This window comes from Xenopus laevis, chromosome 3S, assembly GCF_017654675.1.
Source record: "Xenopus laevis strain J_2021 chromosome 3S, Xenopus_laevis_v10.1, whole genome shotgun sequence".
NCBI lineage: Eukaryota > Metazoa > Chordata > Amphibia > Anura > Pipidae > Xenopus > Xenopus laevis.
In genome coordinates this window covers 87,945,118-87,968,742 of record NC_054376.1, presented here as the reverse complement: position 1 = coordinate 87,968,742, position 23,625 = coordinate 87,945,118, and the positions used below count along the sequence as shown (strand labels likewise).

Genomic DNA, 23,625 nt, shown 5'->3' with positions numbered 1-23,625 from the left:
ACTGATTAATTTGTGACAACATCCTTCCCTTTGTGCAGCATGTGGAAGCTTCTTACTTATTGGAGGAACTTGCAGGAGCTTACATGTTATGCTCCTTCTTGAATCCCTGTCCAGAATCCACATAATGCAAAAAGCAACACACGTGTAGTGCAGAATTAGTATTATATTATATGCACCCACCCTCAAGAAACATTTAGGTACAGCAACATTTAGAACAATGGTGAACAGGGAGCAATATAAGAACACATGCAATGGTGGAGGCAAACTGGAGGTTATGGTGACTGGAAACAATGCAGAAGTGAGCAAGTTCAGATATATGAGATGTGAACTGGAAAAAGGGTGAAGAGGAGAGTAGAAGAAGAAAAATGCTAAATGGGTTTTATAGAGAGCAAATAAGATAAGTGGAGATGCAGAATGCACAAGGAGGATGGGACCACAGCAGAAAGTGGAAGTGAGACATTAAACGGAAAACAGAAATGAAAGTCCCAGCTACTACCCAACTCTAACCCAGTCTGGAGCAAAACTCTGGGCAAGTTGACAGGTCTGCATGAGTTGGTCTGCAATGTTGTATTAAAGGAACAGTTCAGTATAAAAACACTTCACCTTGTAAAGCAGCTCTTTTGAGGGGGGCGTTGCCGTCTCTTTAAAATATTTAGTTGAGACATTTGTTATCTTTGTCCCTGCTGAGCAGAATCCCTAAGTTTCATTAAAGGGGTGGTTCAACTTCAAACAACTAGTTGTTTTCAGATAGATCACCAGAAATAACGACTTTTTCCAATGACTTTTTATTTTCTGTGTGTGACCATTTTTCTAATATTGAAGTGTAATGTGTCAATTTTAACCTTTTGAAGCAGCTCTGGGAGGGGGTTGCCGACCCTGTAAACTGTTCTAAGTGGAAACATTAATTGATACATTTCTTATCTTTGTCCCTGCTGAACAGAATCTCTGGGTTTCATTACAGACAGCTGTTAGAATTGATACAATAGTTGCTAATACTCCAGAGATGCTGCTGAGAAATGTATCAACTAAATATTGCAAAATTGTAACAGTTTAGAGTCTGCACCGGAATTACTGAGCGACCAGAGACACGAACATTCACCTTTAAACTTAGATTTTGGAAAAACAGTAAATAATAAATAATGGAAAGTAATTGAAAAAAGTCTTTATTTCTGGGGGGTAATCTAAAAACAACTGAATTGAAAAAAGTGTTTGGAAGATGAACAACCCCTTTAAAGGCAGCTGTTAGAATTGATACAATAGTTGCTAATATTCCACAGATACTGTTGAGAAATATATAAACTAAATGTATTAATTAAATGTAGCAAATAGTAACAGTTCAGAATGCTCCTGAATCACTGAACTGCCAGACTGACACACCAGAGACAGGAACATTCAACTTCAATTTTGGGAAAACAGTAAAAAGTTAAAATGGTAAGCAATTGAAAAAAGTCTTTGTTTATGGTGAACAATCTGAAAATAACTCAACTGAAAAATATCCAATCACAATGGTTCCATAAAAAGAAAACTATAATCCCAAGATTAATAATTAAGCAACATATTTCTTACTTCATATCAGGGCCATAACTAGGGGTAGGCAGAGTAGGCACGTGCCTAGGGCACAAAGCTGGGGGGGGCGCCAGGCACGTACCTGCTCTGTCGCCTACCCCGTGTCTGGTCCTGTCTCTCCCAGACTGCCGAGTGAAACTTTCACGAAAATGCGCCTCTGCGCATGCGTGAACAGCCGGTGCCGTGCCCGCCAGGTTGCCTAGGGCGCCTGGCCGGGTTGGCCCGGCTCTGCTTCATATTAAGGGGCAGATTTATCAAGGGTCGAATTTTGAAGTGATAAATACTTCGAAATTTGACTATCGAATGGCTTCACTTTGACTTCGAATATCGAAGAAAATATTCCATCTATCGATCGAACGATTGTTATTCGACTTCAAAAAACTTAGAAAAATGCTCTAGAAGATCCCCATAGGCTAACATAGCACATCGGCAGGTTTAATTTGGCGAAGTATTGAAGTCGAAGTTTTTTAAAGAGGCAGTACTTCAATTATCGAATGGTCGAATATTTGACGTATTTTTACTTTGAATCGAATTCGAAGTCTGGTAGCCTATTCGATGGTCAAAGTATCCAAAAAATTACTTAGAATTTCAAATTTTTTTACTTTGGAAATTCCCTCGAATTCACTTTGACCCTTGATAAATCTGCCCCTAAGTGGCACATTAAAGAATCTTATCAAACTGGTATATATATTTAAGTAAATATTGCCCTTTTACATCTCTTGCCTTGAACCACCATTTTGTGATGGTCTCTGTGCTGCCTCAGAGATCACCTGACCAGAAATACTACAGGTCAAGGTGAATTTTCGAATTAAAAAAATTCGGATTTTGAGCTATTTTTTTTGTACTTCGACTAGGAAATAGTCCAAATTCGATTCAAATTTGAAAAAAAAAATCGAAAATTCGAATATCGAAATTTATCATGTACTGTCTCTTTACCTTATACCTTAAACACCATACTTAAAATGATCAAAAGTTAAATTTTTGGCTGGTTTTTATTTTAGAAACCAGACAAAGGTTTTTTTTTTACCCTAATGTGCCAAGCCTGTGTCTCCCAATGCACGTTGAGTAATGTAGTTTTTGTTTAACAATTTACCAACTGCCAAGTTTAATGTAAGTCTACAATACCCAGTATGCAATGGCACTGACTTGTGTAGAAGTCGAGAGATACCAGATTCTGGGCTCTGTACCCCAGTCTCTAGTCCCATTCTCGCATTTTCCTGTGACTTTCCTCAATTTTAGACAATTTTGGGTCAAAACTCTGCTAGCCTCTAAAATGTCTAGAGGTTGACCTGTTTTCCCAATATGTATTGAAATTGTATCTGTATTAGGGTCTTATGGAGCCCTTATACCTCCTGGGCCCCCCTCTGTAGTTACACCCCTGGTGACCGGCGAATCTGACATTTTGCTTCATGGAAAAATTAGTAAAACAGTGACTATTTTCACATATGTTCATTTAATTTTTAGACTTTATTTTCAGTGCACATATTGTGCTATTTTCAGGCTACTTTTGAAGTGCCTCTTGTCTAGTTTTCCAGCCAAATTGGGCTACTAATTTAAAGCCCAGGCGGGTTTTGAAAGTACAAACTAGCCAAGGTACAGGTTTGGGCTGCTTTTTGGGCCTTTGGTTGGTTTGTACTTTGGAAAACAGCCAAAGTTTTTCTTTGCCCTAATGTACCAAGCCTGCGTCTCCCAAAGCATGTTGGGTAATATTGTTTTTGTTTAACGACTGCCATGTTTAATGTAAAACGGAAATACCCAGCATGCAATGGGCTGACTTGTGTAGAAGTCAGGAGTTAGCAGATTTTGCATTCTCACATTTTCCGGTGACTTTCCTCAATTTGCCAATTTTGGGGTAAACATCTGCTGTCAAGAGGTTGAGCTGTTTTATCAGTTTTTATTGAAATTGTATATGTATTAGGGCCTTATGGGGGCCCCTATACCTCCTAGGCCCCTCTCTGTAGTTAAGCACATGGTAACGGCAAATCTGTCCCATTTTGCTTCATGGAAAAATATGCAAAACGGTGAAAATTTGAAAAAGGCGTATTTTCACATATATTCATTAATTTTTTATTTTACACTTTTTTCCACTGCACATATTGTGCTATTTTCAGGCTACTTTTGAAGTGCCTCTTGGCTAGTTTTGAGCTGGTTTTGTAGCAGACTTTGGCTGGTTTTGAAAATTAGACCTGGCAACCCTGCCTCCAGTAACCCCACCACTGTACAGCGTTCTCCATCTATCTGTGTAGAAGGTACAATGGCAGGATTTACTACACCATGGGAATTTGGGAAATGTTAACTAAATCTAAAAACGACTACAAAGCCGGTGTAACTTTAATAATATGCATTGTTCCCTCATTCGTGAGTACGATATTAGAGAACTGTGTTAGAATACAAAATCCCGCCAATTAATAATCATGAAGTGCGTCAAGCGAACACACGCCTTCCTGGCAGTCACACTCCAACATTCGGCATCACAGCAACATCACGTGGTGATAAGTGACGTAAGAGGAAGAAGTCGCCATTAGAGACTAATAAGGCGGATAGAAATATATTGATCACTTGGCCTGACACACGTTAAGCCTCACTGACAATTGTTAGTCGTGTCTAAACTAGAGGGGCGCTTCTCTCGGCGGGAGCCCGGTGCTGCGTGATTGCTTCGTTGCGGCCTGGGCTCCTTGTTGTTTGTGTCCATGGCGGCTGGCGGAGGAGGAGGTGCGGGGGTCAGTAAGACTTATTCGTTCAAGGTGGTGCTGCTCGGAGAAGGCTGCGTGGGGAAGACTTCGCTGGTTCTGCGTTACTGTGAGAACAAGTTCAACGACAAGCACATCACTACCCTGCAGGTATGGACGGCGGCATTGTCGTGCTTGTCAGGCGCTCACACACGGCTCAATTGCACTTGTTTCTCTGATGCTCCAGCGCCAGGCGTTACTTTAGTGCTGTCATGTCTTGCTTTTATCTATAGAAAATAAATAAGGGCTTGTTGGGACCTAGTGTAGTAGTAGTAGTAGTAAAGTGTTGTTGTGCAAAATGCAACTCTCCTGATGTTTCAGCTTCACGCAGCCAGTGACAGCTGGTGGCTGAGAATACCAATAGTTGTAGTTCGACACCATGCAGGAAGAACATTTGGATATTGCTGTTAACGTTGCACAGAAAGTTTTGTAGTCACAAATCTACCTCTGGAGAGAGAGTAAGGGCAAGGCCAGACAATGTTTTTACGTTGCGTTTTTAAAAAAAGCTCAGTCGGGCATAAATACGCCGCTGAAACCACACGCGACATGCGGTTTTCAGCTCATAGGTTTCTTTTCCCAACATGCACTTCTCATTGTTCTCCTTCCCCATCGTTCCGCTGGCTGGGAATAGAAAAACTATTTACATGCAAAATGGAGCAGGAATGATCGTCAATACACAACGTAATTACGGAACCGGCCGTAAAACCGTATACGCGTCATCTCGCGAGAATTTGGACGCCGTATTTAAAATACGCTGCGTATTTACTTAAAGTGTGTTTTCATACTTGCAGATTCCATAGTCTATTGATTTGGTAGTTTCTTGACGTAGTGGCGTTTGTTTAAAAACACCAATACTGGCGTCCTGTGGCAGATTTCAGCTTGCAAGCGCTCTGTGAGAATTGCCATAGTGCGTTTTCTATTCGTTTCAGTGGTAGCTTTCAGACGGACCTTTTTTAAAAACAGCGTAAAAATTCCATGTCTGGCCTTACCCTAAAAGTCGTGCAAGTGTATTACTGTGCAGGTGAAATGAGATGGAAAGCAGGGATGCACCATTATCTACAGAATACCAGCACTATTGAACTACAACTCTACTAGTTCAACAACAGTCTGTGGATTTAATACTGTGTGTATATTTTACTACTGTGAATAATTTATTTGTATGGCACTTACACACATGCAGCCTTGCTGTAACAACAGGTGTGGTTCAGTAACCATGTTGTATATATCTTTATTTAAATAACTCTACACAGCGCTGTTCAGCAGAACAGTAGATTGATGGATCAAATGGGGGTCATTACAATAATAAATACAGAGTACAGTTACATTAAAAGATTAAGGCTGAATGTCAAGAGACTGGATGGAAGAAGATCCTCCTGTTCTCTTGCTAGTGCCCTGCGTTTACAGATCATAGTAAGTTTCGTTATTTCAACAGGCAGCAGGGTTGCCAGGTCTAATTTTCAAAACCAGCCAAAGTCTGCTACAAAACCAGCTCAAAACTAGCCAAGAGGCACTTCAAAAGTGACCTGAAAATAGCACAATATGTGCAGTGGAAAAAAGTGTAAAATAAAATTAATGAATATATGTGAAAATACGCCTTTTTCAAATTTTCACTGTTTTGCATATTTTTCCATGAAGCAAAATGGGACAGATTTGCCGTTACCATGTGCTTAACTACACAGAGGGGCCTAGGAGGTATAGGGGCCCCCATAAGGCCCTAATACATATACAATTTCAATAAAAACTGATAAAACAGCTCAACCTCTTGACAGCGGATGTTTACCCCAAAATTGGCAAATTGAGGAAAGTCATCGGAAAATGTGAGAATGCAAAATCTGCTAACTCCTGACTTCTACACAAGTCGGCCCATTGCATGCTGGGTATTTCAGTTTTACATTAAACATGGCAGTCGTTAAACAAAAACAATATTACCCAACATGCTTTGGGAGACGCAGGCTTGGTACATTAGGGCAAAGAAAAACTTTGGCTGGTTTCCAAAGTACAAACCAACCAAAGGCCCAAAAAGCAGCCCAAACCTGTACCTTGGCTAGTTTGTACTTTCAAAACCCACCTGGGCTTTAAATTAGTAGCCCAATTTGGCTGGAAAACTGCCAACCTGGCAACCCTGACTGGCAGGAAGGTGCAGGGTGAAATGTCATGCTGTAAAGAACACTAGCAGTTCACGTGATGTGGCTCGAATTTCACTTATGTATTTCAGATTATCATGTGGCTTGCATCTCTAATTTAAGTTTAGTCCAACTGGAACACTTCATTTCCAGTGTTTTATTCTCTATTTTTAATTTCCATTTAAAATTATTATTTATGAAGTTTAAATAGTTGTAGCCTAATGAATATATTTGATACTTTCTTGCAGAAAAAAAAAAAAAAAAATCCACAGCACTTCCATTATTCCTGTAGAAATATCTACCTAATCAAAACTGCCACATATCAATATGCGCATAGTTTGGGACTTTAGGATTTGGGTAATTCATTTAAGTTTGTAGTTCTGTGAAACCTTCAAACATTGGCAAACAAGGAGAACAGGCACGTGTCTTTAATATGTTGTGTCCAAAGCATAATGGTTTCATTTAATGCATTATAGCTGATAGTTTGTATGGCAGCCTGTTTTCCATAAGGTATAAAGTCCCAAAATGTTAGAGCATATTCTATTTATTTATTCAACATTATATTTATATTACTGGTTAATGGACAGTTTGATGCAAAATTACAGCTACAGCTCATAAGTTATCCAACTTCTTTTAATGGAAAATATGTAATGGCATTTTTAATCCACTACTAGTAAGTTGTCTCTCTACATGCCAAGCTCTAGAACAGTACAGTGTCCAGTGTTATTATCTTGTGACCTTGGCATATTGTCCTGTTTGTCTTATAAATCACATAAGCATAGATAATAAACTCTGTAGGGGGTAGTGATTAGTTTCTGTTCATGGTATACAACAGGTAGCAATAAACAAACTTGACATTGTAAAAACGTATGTATTCTGAAAGCAATCGTATCAATTAGCTTTATTGCAAAGTAATGAATATTGGCAGCTGTTTCCTCTGAGCATACTAAACGTTCTGGCGTTGATAACAGATCAGGAGAGCCAGATTCTTGCATAGATGGGTTATGACATTCACAGGATGTTTGTGTGAACAATTTAGCTTTATAACTAGGTCTTATAAAACGAGGCTCAATATTCTGTCTGTTATGGCAATTCAAGGAAGTTGGTAAAACTAGGAAAACTTGATCTTGAATTGGGTAATTCATTTATAGGTGTATTTCACTTATTTTAAAGGAGAAGGAAAGTATTTTATTTTTTTGCTTGGGGGTGCCAAAAGTTAGGAACACCCAAGTGATTATATTTACTTACCGGACACCCCGGGCCGGTGCTCTTATTGGCAGAAAACTGCAGCAGCCCTTGGTTATTCAAGCGAGCACCATGGAGCAATCCTCTTCCTGCTGCTTCTTCTTCTTGCAGCTGTGCATGTGCAGTAGAGTGGAAAGTCGAACTTAAACTAAAAAGTCGGCTATTTCATTCTACTGCACATGCGTCTGCCCCTGGAAATTTGAAGAATGACGAAGCGAAGACGATCACTCCGTGGTGCTCGCTGGCAGAACTCCCGGGTTGGTGCAGTTTTCTGCTGATAGGAGCGCCGGCCCATGGTGTCGGGAAAGTCAATACAATCACTTGGGGGTGCTTAACTTTTGGCACCCCCAAGTTAAAATGACATTCCTTTTAAAATATGCATTGATACATAACTGTACTGTGAAACAAATATATGTATGTATGAACCAAAGCTCTTTAGTGTTTGTGATTATTAGAACAGTTATGGTATGTAGATCCAAATTATGGAAAGATCTCTGGAAAACCCCAGGTCCTGAGCATTCTGCAAAACAGGCTCTATACCTGTAATAGAAGACAGCCTGCTTCTAGAAGAAGTCATTTTTATCATTCTCCATAATGAAGGCTCATGAAACTCTGTTAATAACAACACATTTAGCTCTGGCAACTTGCAGACACTCCCATATCTCGATATACTGTAGCCAAAAAGATTAGATAACGTCACATAACTGCCTCGGTGCTAAAGCAAAAAGGACTTTAAACAGCAGAACATGCATAACTTTAATAAATGCTGAGATAAAAAAATCTTGCTCCTAAACATTTTGCAAGTGCTACTGCTTCTACTGTAGTTATGTGGGGTGTGTGTTAGGACATCGAAACATTTTGTGCCTTAAGCTACTAAAAATGTCTTACCCTTTAAACAAAACAGGGATTGTTTGTTCATATATTGCAATATATTTGCAATTTGTCAAAGTCTATATGTGTGTGTGTGTGTATATATGTGTATATATATATATATATATATATATATATATATATATATATATATATATATATATATATATATATATATATATATATATATATTTTGCAATATATGGACAAACAATCCCTGTTGTAAGGCATTTTTAGTGCAGCAGGATAGTTAAACAATACAATTTTTCTCACAGTTATGCAAATTAAGGTTTGGATTTGATTTTGTATTCATCCAAATCTCTAGTAAAAGATTTAGTATTTGGCTGAATTCGAAAAATAATGTGTAACTTGGTATGGTTTGTTAATTATTTTAACAGTTATCTTGTTTGTTCTAGGCTTCATTTCTAACAAAGAAGCTAAATATTGGAGGAAAAAGAGTGAATCTTGCAATTTGGGTATGTATGTTTTGGGTTTTTTTTTTTTTTTAGGTGAATCTTTTTTTACTTCCTATCTATGCTAAAAGTGGGGGATTTATTACCCACTTTTTTGCATTTTTTCACTTATATCATCCAAGTACATTCTCTCTCCTACCATGTCTGGGCACCATTATTTAACTAACTCCAGACATGATGATGCAGGCTTAGCAAGCACTAAAGAAGAATAAAGTAAGCCGCAGTAAAATAATGCAAATAATAATAAATAATGATCAAAATAAAAAATATGAGTATGATATTCACTTATTTTTGGTATAGAACCACTTTTTAAGAATTTAATGAAGTGATAAAACTATATTGTTTCCATTTGATATTTAGTTTTCATTTTCCATGTATAGGATACAGCAGGCCAAGAAAGATTCCATGCACTTGGTCCTATCTACTACAGAGACTCTAATGGAGCTATATTAGTTTATGACATTACAGATGAAGACTCTTTCCAGAAGGTATCTATTTATTTGTTTTTTTTTCTGTTGCAGGGCTGGAAGTAGGGGTAGGCAGAAGAGGCATGTGCCTAGGGTGCAATAGCGTGGGGCTGGTGGGCTTGTACCTCTTCTGTCTGTGCGCCCCTAGTTCAGGCCTTGCAGGATCGCACTGTCTGCCTGGGACGCCAAGTTAACTTAGCCTGGCACTGTTTTGTTGGCAAACTATACAGCGCACATCCCCCAAAAAGTCTATTAGATAACCATTAATTTGCCTATTTTGGAGGGTTGTGTACTATGAATTGCCATTGAAATATATTTCATACTAATATACATACTTTAGCAACCTATTAATATTTATTCATATAGTATCCAACTCCGTCTACAAAACCTCCTCCTTCGAGAAAGGCAGGTTTGTTTTTCAAATATGTATGCTTTCTAAAAAAAAACTTGTATTTACGAGTAAATCTTTCATATCTGACCACCAATAGTTTTTTGAGTAAATAAATATGGTTTATGCTAATTTGGAGACACAGTATTTTGCTCTGTGTAAAAAAAAAAAAAAAAAGCATACCATATTGATTATACAATGTTTGCTACTTCAGCTTAACAGGGCTGTGGGTGTGGAGAAGATATATAAAGCCTTCAACTCCGACTTCTCTGTTTGTAATGGAATTGTAACACGAAAACTGAAAGTGTATCAAGGCAATTAAAATGTAATGTACTGTAGCTCTGCACTGGTAAAACTGGCACATTTGCATCATAAAGACAGCTATAGTTTATATAAACAAGCTGCTGTGTTGCAGCTTGTTAATAACTATTGTAGCCTTTCTGAAGCAAACACACAACTTTTACCATTGCATGCTAACAGTATATTATATGTTAATAACTTGAAAATGCTTTCATTTTTTGGACGACGCCTGGTTCAAAATTAAAGCACATGATGTTCCAGCTTTCACTCAACACATAAACTCTGTGGACAGAAACATCAAGTTCACCAGGGAAGATGTGAAAGACGACAAACTGGCATATTTGGACTGTGCAATGGTTATCAATGAAAGGGAAAACCTGGATATTGAAGCATAGAGGAAACCCACTCACACCTATCAGTATTTGTTTGATTCCCATCACCCTTTGGTACATAAACTAGGGGGTTATAAGGACTTTACACAACGGGCTGAAACTGTAGTCTTCCCCAGTGTAGGGAAGAGTGCTCCGATCTATACATTGCGGAGACAAAACAACCGCTTTGTAAGAGAATGGCCCAACATATAAGGGCTAATTCCTCAGGACTAGACTCGGCAGTCTATCTATATCTCAACGAAAAGGGACACTCCTTTGAGGACAACAATGTGCACATTTTGGATAGAAAGGACAGAAAGAGATGTGAAAGAAGTTAAAGTTGAAAAATCATCCCTGAAAAGAGGGGACCTGCAACACCACTAGTTAGCCACGTACAAAGCTGCTTTGATATCCTTACCCCGGTGGCTTCGCAACAATTCACACTTGTACATTGAAGATTAACACCTTTCTCAATGAAAATCACTGTGAGTTTCACCAACTGAAGTTCAATGGAACCGTTTTGATTGGATATTGCTGACTTTACTGCCCTCAGGAGTTTAAATGCCGGGTGTTTCCCTACCACTTCAGTTGAACTGAAGAAGCCACTTGGTTTTCCAGTTGTTGGGATATGTAGTTTAACTTTGATTTTGGTATAGAATTACCAAAACATATGGTTTATATTTTTGAACTTTGGCTAGAATGGAAAATATATTAGTACATATATAGTTAGCATGTGCTGGTTAAAGCTGTGTGTTTGCTTCATTAAGACTACTATAGTTTATATAAATAGGCTGCTGTGTAGCCATGAGGGCAGCCATTCAAGCTGGGAAAAATAAGAAAAGGCACAGGTGACACAGCACATAACAGATAAGTCCAATACAATAGTGGTTTATCTGTTATGCACTATGTAAGCTGTGCCTTTTCTCATTTTTACAACTTGACTGGCTGCCCCAATGGCTACACCAACAGCTTTACCAGTGCAGAGCAAGAGTACATTATCTTTTAATTGCTTTTATACACCTTGGTGTTTTTTTTTTTTTTTTGCTGTTACTGTTCCTTGAAAAAACAGAGGTACCTCTGTCAAATGAGTCTGAGTCAAGGATTTATGTACAGGCTCCAAAGCCCTGGATTATGTAAACAATTGTCATTCTTCAAAGAAATAAAGTGCAGTTCTTGCTTCCAATTTTATTTTTCGTTTGTTTTTTTTTTTTTACCTAGAACTTAATTGTAGGCAGTTGCACACTCTTTAACGATGCAGCATTAAGGACAGGCTGAAGTCCCCTCAAATGAGAGCATTTTTTGTTGTTCTTTGCAGGCAGTGGGCTTAGCTCTGGTAAAATGAGGTGGTTGCAATTATTTCTACAATATATGAGGAGACACTCTTTCATTAACCAGACATGCTTTTTCATCAACTAAATAATTCGATATGCACACTCTGTTTTTGGAAATGCTTTAATTGATACTTATATTTCCAGGTAAAAAACTGGGTGAAGGAGCTAAGGAAAATGCTGGGGAATGAGATCTGCTTGTGTATAGTAGGTAGGTTGTAAATTTACCTATTCTTAACTTTTATTGTTAGTAGATTGTGCATATTACTTTCCATTACAGTTAAAGGAACACTAACACAAAAAATGAAAATGTTTGAAAGGAAAGACCGTATAATGCACTGGTGCCCGGCACTGGTAAAGCTGGTGTGTTAGATGATTCAGAAAGACAATTTTAGTTTATTAAAACAAGCTGTTGTGTAGCCATGGGGCAGCCATTCAAGCACAAGACACATCGTAGATAACAGATAAGTTCTGAAGAATCCCATTGTATACTACAGAGATCTGTTATCGGCTGGTTTTCCTGTGCCCTTTCTCCCCTTTCAGCTTTGGATGGCTGCCCTCATGGCTACACAGCTGCTTGTTTATATAAACTATAAATGTGTTTCTGAAGCAAACACACCAAATTTACCAGTGCAGCACAATAGTACATTATATTTTGTATTACTTTAGGACACTTTAATTTTTTTGGTGTTACTGTTCTTTTAAAAGCTACTTTAAATGCTGTTATCCTTCAAATTCTTTTTGGCTGCAAAATTGCTCTAAGGATTTCTTGAGAGGTAGTTTTGGGTATTTGGTTATATACTTAATTTATTCTATCTTAACAGGCCCAAGACCCCTGGCCCATTCTTTTATGTTTTGTGTCTGGTTGTTAGCCTGCTCTTGAGACCTGGGTGTTAATGGCACATGGTGTGTTATGGTAGAAAATGCTGTCTGACATAAAACAGAGTTTATTAAACACCCCTATTGCCAGTCGTGGCTACATAATTGTATGTGCTGTGCAGGGACTCTGTGCCAACATCAAGTTATTGCTAAAGCCTGGAAAGTTAAAATTAAAAAAATATATATATGTTAAAGAACCTGAGGGAAATATGCTTAGTTGTCATTAAGCAAATATAGATTAAGTGGTATAGATAATATTAAATATGCTCTTTGAGCATGGGTCTACTTTTTTTTTAAAAAAGGCGACCAGTGAAGAATTTCCCATATTACGTACAATCAGCACCATATTTGGAGGATGGAAGAAAATGTTATTTTAGGCAACTCTCTGAAATACATTAATTTGCATTCTTTAGTGGTTAAAAGGTTCAGGATATAATTGCTATTACAAGTAATATACATCTGCCGGGTTCATTCTCTGCATTTCTTACTCCTACTGCTGTAACAATATTGCATGCCTGCTGCTTAAGGGGAGGGGAAGTCTTGTTTTAAAGGAGAAGGAAAGGTAAAAACCAAAGTTCTATATATTGGCCACAAATAGGAAAACTACTTACAATAATTGTGGCTCTGTATGTCGTTCCCTTTACCTGTATTCAGAGATCAATATAAAAAATTTTGCTAGGTGCATGGAATACAGAAGACCGGCGCTTTCAGGGCTCGCACATGCGCAGAAGAAATTCTGCAAGCCCTGCTCATGCGCACATCATTGCCTTACTTCCCCCATGTGAGCGATGCTTAGCAGGTAAAGCCCTCTGTGCTGCTATTGCAGCCAATAGCAATGATTGCTATGTGTTGCTATAACAACGTGATCTTGCCTGAGCATATCTTGCAGCACTGAAAACAATATGCCTTCGATTGTGTTGCATGCATGACGCAAGAGGCCATGGTGGAGGAATCAATTATGCGCACTTTAAACGAGGAGACAAAGGATGTGACGCCTATATGGCCAACATGGCCGCAAGCTTTGTAACGGGGGAAAAACTTCTATGGCACGGTGTAAGTGCCGGAAAGCAAATTGGCTCGTGACACTATAGCGGCTCATATGGGGTGTGATCAGGCAACAGTTTAAGATAGGTAATAAAAATTACCTTTCCTTCTCCTTTAAGTGTCAGACCCAATGAAGAGAGGGAAACACAACACGGCGTTCAATAGCATTTACTGTACATTTTTAAAACCACTAAACATTTTAAATGAATGTATAGGGGAAATTAACTTTCATTATGAAAAAAGTGGTTTTATTTTGGTGAAGGACTTAAAAGATAATAGCACAGCAGAAAGTATCCCACAAAATTAGAGGTGAAACGGCCTGTAGAATTGGCCACTTTCCACTAGCAACAACTGTAATCTCTTCAGATATGGAAAGCTGCACAGCTGTTGCTTATAGAAAGGCAACTTGTGTTCAAATATATTTACAAATAATTGTTATTCTAATTACTAGGAAAGCCTAATATCCAAAATTGTGATGGTTTTCTGTTTTTGTGGCCAAGCCAAAGATTGTTATATATGGGTTTCTTTAAATAGGTAACAAAGTAGATTTGGAAAAAGAGCGACATGTCTCCATTCAAGAAGCAGAAGCGTAAGTTTCTTTTGCATCTAGTTGTTCATGTACAGTTCATATTAGTTCACATGCTTAAATTTAAACAGGCTTCTTTTGTTTCTCTAAAGATATGCGGAATCTGTCGGAGCAAAGCACTATCATACTTCTGCCAAACAGAATAAGGGTATTGAAGAATTATTCCTTGATCTTTGTAAAAGTAGGTATACAAATGTATTTGTTTTCTTCCTATGCAGCTTTTGCCTTCCTGAAAAAATCACATTGTACCATTAGTTTTCAATGAACCTGAATCATTTTCAATTTAGCTGAAAAACTTGAATGTTTTAGTAAGCTTGATGAATAAAAAGTTGTTCGAGAATAGTCCCACTGTCTTCTATACAATCTCGTCAGCTTTTTGCTGATTTTTTTTTTTTCCCCTTTAATACGTCCCAACTATTTGAGGTTTCAGAAAATGCACCTTTTTTCTTTAATTTGCTTGTCTTGCTTTGTTCTGTCAATTTATATTTTTTCTTGACCTCCACCGCCACTCATTGTACTGGTTGTGTCTTGTACTGTGACTGAGGCACAAGGGATCCCAGTATCTACATCTGCCTTGAGTAAGCAGTACGTGTAGGCTGCTTTTGCAAATGCATACTTATGACATGTCCACATACTGCTTCCCATGTTATGGGTGCCATTGCTCACCAATGCAAGCTATTGTAGTTGTGGCTATGAAGTATAGAGTAATAAAACTACTCTTACAACTGATACACTGCATACGTTACTATTTTCATTTTATTAAAAATTACTTACATGTACTGCTTCACTTTCTTAGGAATGATTGAAACAGCACAAACAGATGAAAGAGCAAAAGGCAATGGCCCAACCCAGTCAGGAACTTCAAGACGAGGAGTACAAATTGTTGATGACGAACCACAGGCACAGAGCACTGGTGGATGTTGTTCTGGATAATTACATAAACTGTGTGGATATTTGCCCCATCAGGAAGATTGCCATATCCCAAGTCACATTCTTTTTTTCATTGGAATAATAGAATTCAACAGTGTTTTAAAAAAACCCATAACAAAGCAAAAACAAAGTGCTTAAATAAGCAGAGTTTGTGACCAGAGAATTGGTGTTTTTCTACTGACCAATTACCAATGGCCTTTTTACATATGTTTATTTTTCTTTAATGAGGAATAATATGCATGTAGAAAAGACCTACTTAAAGCTTCATTTATATTCTTTTTAAATCGGTTCCTTATTTAATAACTTATACACATTAGGATGGTATGCACTTTTGCAGGCCTTTGTGTTTTGTTGAAAACTAATTGTATTCCTTCTAAAATTCATATTTTTTTTATTGGCAGATACCATAATACTATTTTTTTTTTTTTTTTTTTTTTATTTGCAAGGTTTGCACAAGTCCTAACTATACACTTTGATTATACTTCATCCATTTCTGTAAGCTGATCTCGTAAATGTGCACTGTACATTACGTATTAAATATTTTATCTGCTTTTCCATGTGTAGAGATGTTCTGTAATGTGAGTCTGAAATTATAGTCTCCTTTTTTCATTCTGTATTTTTTTTTTTATTGTCCTAGATGTAAGCACACACTTGCTTCCACATTATGGAATTTGTATATTAATATCTGCAGGCGTATAACTTTGTGGAAATAGCAAACAACAAAGTTCTGGTTTCTTACTACCACTAGTGTACTTGTTATTCGTTCTAGAATAAATCATTCATAGCAGAGTGATAACCCTCACTGTAATGAAAGGGAGTGTGTGTTTTTTGTGTGCAATCAAAATGCGTCATGCATGAGCTATGCCATAAAGTTGGGTAATTTTCTTGTAGTTAGGTAGAGACTTTGTTACAGTAGCCCAAAGCACACTATCTGGCTTAAAGGAGATGTAAAGGCATAAAAAATTAAATCAAATTTTTACTTTATTTAATGAAAAAGAAACCCATCTCCAATATACTTTAATTAAAAAAACTGTGTACCGTTTTAAAAGAAACCTGACTGTATGCAGTGAATTCCCCCATTCGTTTTACTTGCTCTGACTACTGCTGATAGGAAACAGGGAAATTACTATACTTAACAGCGGGGCGGGGGGGGGGGGATTTTGGCCGGAAAATCTGAAATATTCACACAATTCAAATTTTCGTGCAATTTCACTTTTTTTTTTTTCCTGCACTCAAACTTTTTAGGAAAATGTATTGATAAGGAGAAATAACATGTGCGAATATGGTCCGAGAAAGAAAATGACATAAATTCGGATTTTGATAAATAACCCCCTTAGAGTACCATTACACTAAGCAGTAGAAAATGGAAAGAGTTTGACACTAGTGCCTAGAACAGAGGATGCTCAACCAAAAGTGAGTAAGCAAGCAAGAGGCCACCAAGAGACCTACAACAACTGAAAAAAGTTATAAACCCCCATGGCAGAGCTTGGGCAGACTGAAACAGGAAATCCACCTACAATTTGCTAGAAGGTATTTGGTAGACTTCCAAGTCTCCTTGAAGAAGATGCTATGGTCTGGTGAGGCCAAAATTGAACTTTATGTCCATCAGAATAAAAGCAATGCTGGTATAAGCCAAACACTGACATTGTCATAAACACATCCCCACTTTGAAGCATGGTAATGTCAGCATCATGCTTCTTTGCATCAGTCCTAAGAAGGTTTGTGAAAGTAGAGGCAGCAAAATACAGTGAAATCCTGAAAACCTTATGCAGTCTGCAAGAAACCTTGAGAGATCTGTCTTCCATAAGAATAATATCCCCAAGCTTAAAGCCAAAACTACCCAAGACTTGGGGACTGAGCAAATTCCAGCCATTCATTTTAACCTGCTAAGTCTACACGGAGGAATGAGGGAATGCAGTTCCATGATGCACCTGCTAAATTCTAAGTTCAAGTTGGTGTATAGTGATGAAATCGGTTATTTAGCATCTTTTTCAAAGCACTGAAATCACTCTGTAGAGGTCTGTTTACACCTTGACATAAAGGGGCAAATTCACTAAACGACGAAGTGCCTAACGCTAGTGTTAATTCCCTAGCGTAGCGCATTTTTGTTAATTCGCCGATTCACTAAGGGACGCTGGCGTAAATTCGCTAGTGTTACTTTGCACCCTTATGCCTGGCGAATTTGCGCAACGGACGTAACTACGCAAATTCACTGACGCAGGAATTCTGAACCCTACCTTTTACATCAGACTTCCTTCGCCACCTCAGACCAGGCGAAGTGCAATAGAGTAGATAGGGATTGCTTCAAAAAAAGTTCAAATTTTTTCAGTCCCAAAAAACGCTGGTGTTTTTTCTTTTTTTATGGGTGATAGGCTGAAAAAGATCGAAATTTTTTTTGGGGCTACCCTCCTTCCCCCCTACATTTCCTAACTCATGGGGGCAAATTCACTAAGCTTCGTAGTTGCGCCAGCGTCCGATTCGCCACACTTCGTTCTACGTAAATTCACTAAAGTCCAAAGTTGCGCTCAGGGGAAGCGTAAGGTTGCAAAGTTGCGCTAGCGTTAATTCGCCAAGCAAAGCGAAGTTACGCTAGCGATGCTTAATTTGCATACAGCGCCACATTGAAGTTATAATGGAGGTATATGTAGCAGAACTACACAAGCCTGGGAAACCTTCAAAACAGCAATTAAAATTTTTATTTTGCCCTACACATGTGCCCACTGTATAGTTAAGGTGCCATGAGTTAGGAAATGTAGGGGGGAAGGAGGGTAGCCCCAAAAAAAATTCGATCTTTTTCAGCCTTTATTGGAGCTCCTTATAAATATTCTCTGGTCCCTGTCTGTGTTTTAAATGAGGGGTGGGTGTGTCCTAACCAGAAGCACAGAGGAGGGGGACAGCCAATCACAGCCCTGCAGTCACACAAGCACAGACAGGCTTCAGTTTCCTATCAGGTCCTGCTAGCTGCTGATTGGTTCCTGTCCTACAGTGCAGTGAGCTGAGAGCCAACGGCTCCCCTGCACAGCCTGGGAATTCAGGGAGCAGGAAGTGGAAGAAAAGGGAGGGATTATTAGGGTTTTTGCAGAAATATTCAATAAATCAGCCTGAAACACTACTGTATTAAACACAATTCTTCCTTTTTTTTTTATAATGCACTGGTACGTTCTTATGTTTTACACTAAAGGTCTCCTTTGAGAAGGTTTAAACGCCACAAATAAAAGTATGTATGGTGAATTGTGAGCATAAACGTGCTGTGCGTGATACACAGGCACTCTCTGCTTGTAACCAGCGTTAATAGCAGAATGCTAGATTAAACTAGTACGCAGACAGTTTAGAAGCGACATTACGCCAACGCAGTACAAACTATTTCGCTCATTCAAACTCTCTACCGCCCCTGACTCACTCTAACCTGCTGACGCTACCCACGTGCCTCACGAAATGTCACTGCGCAGGCGTATTTTCTACTGTCTGGGTCCAATGTTTGGCAGGCACGTGAGTGGCGCGACGTCATCATAAACATTCGTAGGAAAGATGGCGGCACCTGGCCAAGGAAAGGTAAGGAAAACAGGGAAGCATAGTTACCCCTTGCACCCAAGATATAGAATCAGGGGGGGAGCGACTTGAGAGAGATCAGCGTTTACCCATAAACATTATTTCAAAAGCTGAACAGCGTTGTGTGTTTTTCTGACAGGCCAGTGAGCAACATGGAAGAGAGACACTAGATGTTTAACATCTGGATATTGGAATAGGGACAAACTATACATGCGTCGTTAAATACAGAGTTTACAGCGTGAGGACGCAAAGCGATACCTTATCGTTGTCCAAAAATTAGCCCTGGTGTTTAAATGAAAACTATACCCTCAAAAGGAACACAATCAACAGATAGTTTAAATCATATATATTTAAGTAAATATTGCCCCTTTACATCTCTTGCCTTGAACCACCATTTCCTAATGATCTGTGTGCTGCCTCAGAGATCACCTGACCAGAAATACTGCAGCTCTAACTGTAATAGGAAGAAGTGTGGAAGCAAAGGACACAACTCTCTCTGTTAATTGGCTCATGTGACCTAACATGTATGGTTTGTTTGGTACGTTTGTGTGCACCGTGAATCATACAATCCCTTATTTTTTAAAATGGCAATTTTTCTATTTATGATTACCCGGAACATACTACTAAACAAGTATATTATTCTGAAAATGGTTTATTTACATGAAGCAGGGTTTTACATATGAGCTGTTTTATGCAATATCTTTATAGAGACCTACATTATTTGAGGGGGGGTATAGTTTTCCTTTAAGTATTAATGCAGTCCCTGAAGTGCTTCATTTCGTTTATCAGGAAATGCTCTTTTTTTTTTTTTTTTTTGTTCCTTATACTTTTGTGTTATATCTATACTTATATTACTATAATATACATTTCAAAGAGAGATTGCTGTATATCTCAAAAAACCATTGAGGGGAAAAAAAAACCAGAAAAATAATATAGTGTAGTACTTATGAATGGAATGTTCAAATACACTTTAAAAACTTTTACTAATTCACACCCAAATTCTGTTGCGTGCCACCGTAAGGTTTATTTATCCTGTGAAATACAGTCCCCTATAAACACAGGGCATTAGATGTTTAAAATTTGCACCTGTGGTGTCTAGCTGTAGTTGAAGCACAAGAGCCCACAATCTGTTTCCTAGTGAGTTTGGCAGGTGATCATACTTACAAGAAGTAAGTTAAAGGCAGGCTTTGAGATAGGTAAGCGTTCCGGTTCACTTTTAATCTTCTCGAATCCTTAGTGGGTAAAATGAAGCGACGTGTGGAAGCGTTTAAACAATTTTAATAAATAGTTAAGATTACACTCAAAAGTTTCTTCTTTAAAACCGCTTTAAAATCAGTGCAGTGCATCCGTCTGGTGATCAGAGTCCTTTAGCCTCTTTTTTTTATTACAACAAGTTTGTCCATGGCCTAAACGTTGATTTTACTATTAGAGCCTTTCTAACATGAGAGGTTTCAGGTTACAATGTATTTTATGTAGGATACTATGTTGCAACAATGTATACAGGATGTTACTAGGAGATAGACATGTTGTGAGGGAAAGATGCTGTGGGAACAATAATGTTTTCAGATTTGGAACATTGTGGGTAAAAGAAGCAACTATCCGGAAGTAAGGACATCGCTCATTGGAAGAAGCCAGACGGCGAAACACGTCAGCTTTTTCCACAAATTCTTGAACCTTATTCCTGAATTGAGTAGTCTGTTTATTGGCATGTTGTAGGGGGCAGATTAAAGAGGTGAGCTGTGTTTTATTTGAGGAAGACAGCTTTCAACACAGTGCAGAAATTCTCTGGGCAGTGTATTCCAAGTGCAGACACTCTTCCTAGTGTAGAAGCCACCAACATATTTTCATAATCCATTGTTTGCCAGTACAGCAGTGCTCATGGTGGTCTGTGTGCTGCCTCAGAGATCACCTGACCAGAAATACCACAACTCTAACAGGAAGAAGTGTGGAAGCATAAGATAGAGCTCTGTCTGTTATTCGGCTCATGTGCCCTAACAAGTGTAATTTGTTTGGTATGTTTGTGTGTACTGTGAATCATATGATCCCAGGGGGCTGTCCTTACTTTTTAAAATGGCAGTTTTCTATTTATGATTACCCAATGGCACATACTACTAAAAAAAGTATATTATTATGAAAATGGTTTATTTACATGAAGGAGTTTAATAGTTGTGTTTCCAAAGCAAACACACAAGTTTTCCCACTGCAGGGCAACAGTACATTATACAGTCATTCCTTTAAAATACATTTTAGGTGTTAATGTTCCTTTAACAAAATATATAAATATGTTTCAGACCGCTTCTGTTACTTTTTGGACAAACAATTATAGACCCCTTGATTTCTGAAATAACCTTAAAGATCATGACATGAAATTCCATGGTATTCTTTCTCAAATCTCCCTCAAAAACCATCTGGTGGTACACTGTGTACTTTTTTGATACTAGCTAGCATTGCAGGACAATTAGGAAAACCCAGCCACATGCCTAACAAATTAAATCAGAAGTAGATAACATTTTTCAAGTGGAATTTATTTTCTGATACCACAGAAAAGATTTCTGCTAATTGCAACCCAGTCTCTTTTTTGGAAGAGGAAACCACAAACCTTACTAAGAAATTTAAATTTGATCTTAATCCATGGCAGCTTGTGATTTTTACAGGTTGCTCCAGAGAGCACATATTTCTACCTTACTTTCCTCTCCCGAAACATGGTTAATCATTTTTGTAGAGATATTTTCTAGCATTTTCATGCTGGTGATTTTATAGAGCTATTTGTACTGGCAACTTTTCATCTGAAAAGTTTCTCAGTGTTAGGAGTGCTGACTGACACTGGAGCAAATATACATACCTCTGCAGGACAATCCCTCTTTGACAGCTCAGCCCACAGTCCTGGGTTTCTTACTGAAATGTCTGGAGTTTCACTTTGTGTCTTTTTTGGTTTCAGTGCAGGCGATCAAAGTTTCTGAAGCTTAATTAATTAAATAAGAGGTTTTTTTTCAGCAGAGAGCCCAGAACACTGAGTAGCTGTACTTTGATACATTTGTGACAATTTAAGATAAGCAAAGATACAATTGTAACTATTTAAGATAAACAAGTCTCTTGGGTGAACTGAGACTCACAGCTTAAAGTGCAATTTCATCCGCATTAGCAAAACTGTTAAAACACATAAAACGTCACCCTAAAACTCCCATAAATGTGTTCAAACATTTATAACCTGCCAAATTTTGTAAAATTGACATGGTAATTCGGGCATGCATGTCAAAAGTGCAGCCCGGGGGCCAATTGCGGCCCTTTTTAAAATTTACACCGGCCCTCAGCCTCCATCATGAAATTAATAATAATGAGGCCCCCAGCACAGTGCGATCAGGAATCCCAGAGCATTAATACTAAAGCACATTAGTGAGATGATCTGCCACTTGGTCTATACTGCTGTCTGTGTGCTGAAGGTGTTAGCACCTAATGTGCCCAAATATTACTGCTACGATTACTTGATTCCTGTAATTTAATGTAAATGGTTCAAAGAATGTCAGGCTGAATGGTCGGCCCCCACACATTTTCACCTCCCCAAATCTGGCCCTTGTTGCAAAAAGTTTGGGTACCCTGGCGTTAATGGGTACATTTTTTGCTGCCCACTGCACCACTGATGGTTTTTGTCTCTCTTTACATTTTTCAGATGTTGGCAGGCATGAATATATCTCCAATTGAATATAATAGATTTTGCCTAATTTAGAGTGGCATAATTACTTGGTTGGTTTATCATTATCCTGAAAGGGATTCTGTCATGATTTTTATGATGTATTTTTTATTTTTAAATTACGCTGTTTACACTGCAAATAATTCACTATACAATATAAAATTTCATTCCTGAACAAGCAAGTGTTGTAAGTTGTAATATTGGTGTAGGCAGCCATCTCACGTCATTTTACCTGGTCATGTGTTTCGGAAAGAGCCAGCACTTTAGGATGGAACTGCTTTCTTACAGGCTGTTGTTTCTCCTACTCAGTGTAACTGAATGTGATGCAGTCAGACCTGTTTTTTTCTAATGAGTGCTGTTCTTATATCTACTGTACCAGGCAGCTGTTATCTTGTGTTAGGGGGCTGCTATCTAGTTACATCCCCATTGTTCTGTTATTAGGCTGTCTCTGGGGAAAGGGAGGGTGTGATATCACTCCAACTTGCAGTACAGTAGTAAGGAGTGACTGAAGTTTATCAGAGCACAAGTCACATGACTTAGGGCAGCTGTGAAACTGACAATATGTCTAGCCCCATGTCCGATTTCAAAATTAAATATAAAAAAATTTAGTGCAAAATTCTTCTGGAGCAGCACTATTAACTGATGTATTTTGAAAAAAAAATGGTTTTTCCCATGACAGTATCCCTTTAAGGTTTTTTTGTGTAATGAGTAGAGATAAATCAAATATCCAGCCTGGAAATATACTTAAAAAAGGCTTAAGTCAAGGACTTTTAGAAATGGCTCTATATTTCACCTCCATATCCTTATTTCACAAACCGTTTCAGCATTTCCTGAGACACACCCTTCTAAGTGGGAAAGCTGTCAGAATCCCTTTTTCTAGATACTTGACAAGGTTTTACTTGATGCTGCTATAATACATAAATACTTGGCATTTCATTCAGAGGGTTGGTGATAGATTAAAGCATGTAGGCACTATACTTGCCTAATTGTCTTTAATATTTATGTGCAGTTCTATATTTTTATTGCAAATCTTACTTGGTGACATGCATTAATACAGAGCTGGTCTGTTCCTTAAAAAATGTCAGATTT

General features: G+C 38.2%; 2 protein-coding genes across 2 annotated transcripts in view; both read left to right on the top strand.

Moving 5' to 3' along the window:
• Positions 1–4,027: 4,027 nt before the first annotated feature.
• On the top strand, positions 4,028–16,112 carry rab21.S (RAB21, member RAS oncogene family S homeolog). Its single transcript, XM_018255952.2, has 7 exons — positions 4,028–4,406; positions 8,950–9,009; positions 9,387–9,494; positions 12,008–12,071; positions 14,318–14,372; positions 14,462–14,550; positions 15,166–16,112. Exons 1-7 carry the CDS (start codon positions 4,257–4,259, stop codon positions 15,300–15,302), a joined length of 663 nt encoding a protein of 220 aa, XP_018111441.1. The 5' UTR covers positions 4,028–4,256; the 3' UTR covers positions 15,303–16,112.
• A 2,587-nt stretch (positions 16,113–18,699) lies between these two features.
• The window catches only part of tbc1d15.S (TBC1 domain family member 15 S homeolog), a 46,271-nt gene continuing 41,345 nt past the window's right edge, over positions 18,700–23,625 (top strand). The window contains exon 1 of the mRNA XM_018255951.2: positions 18,700–18,851. Coding sequence (XP_018111440.1) covers positions 18,828–18,851 — 24 coding nt within the window. The 5' untranslated portion in view covers positions 18,700–18,827. The remainder of the gene's footprint in view (positions 18,852–23,625) is intronic.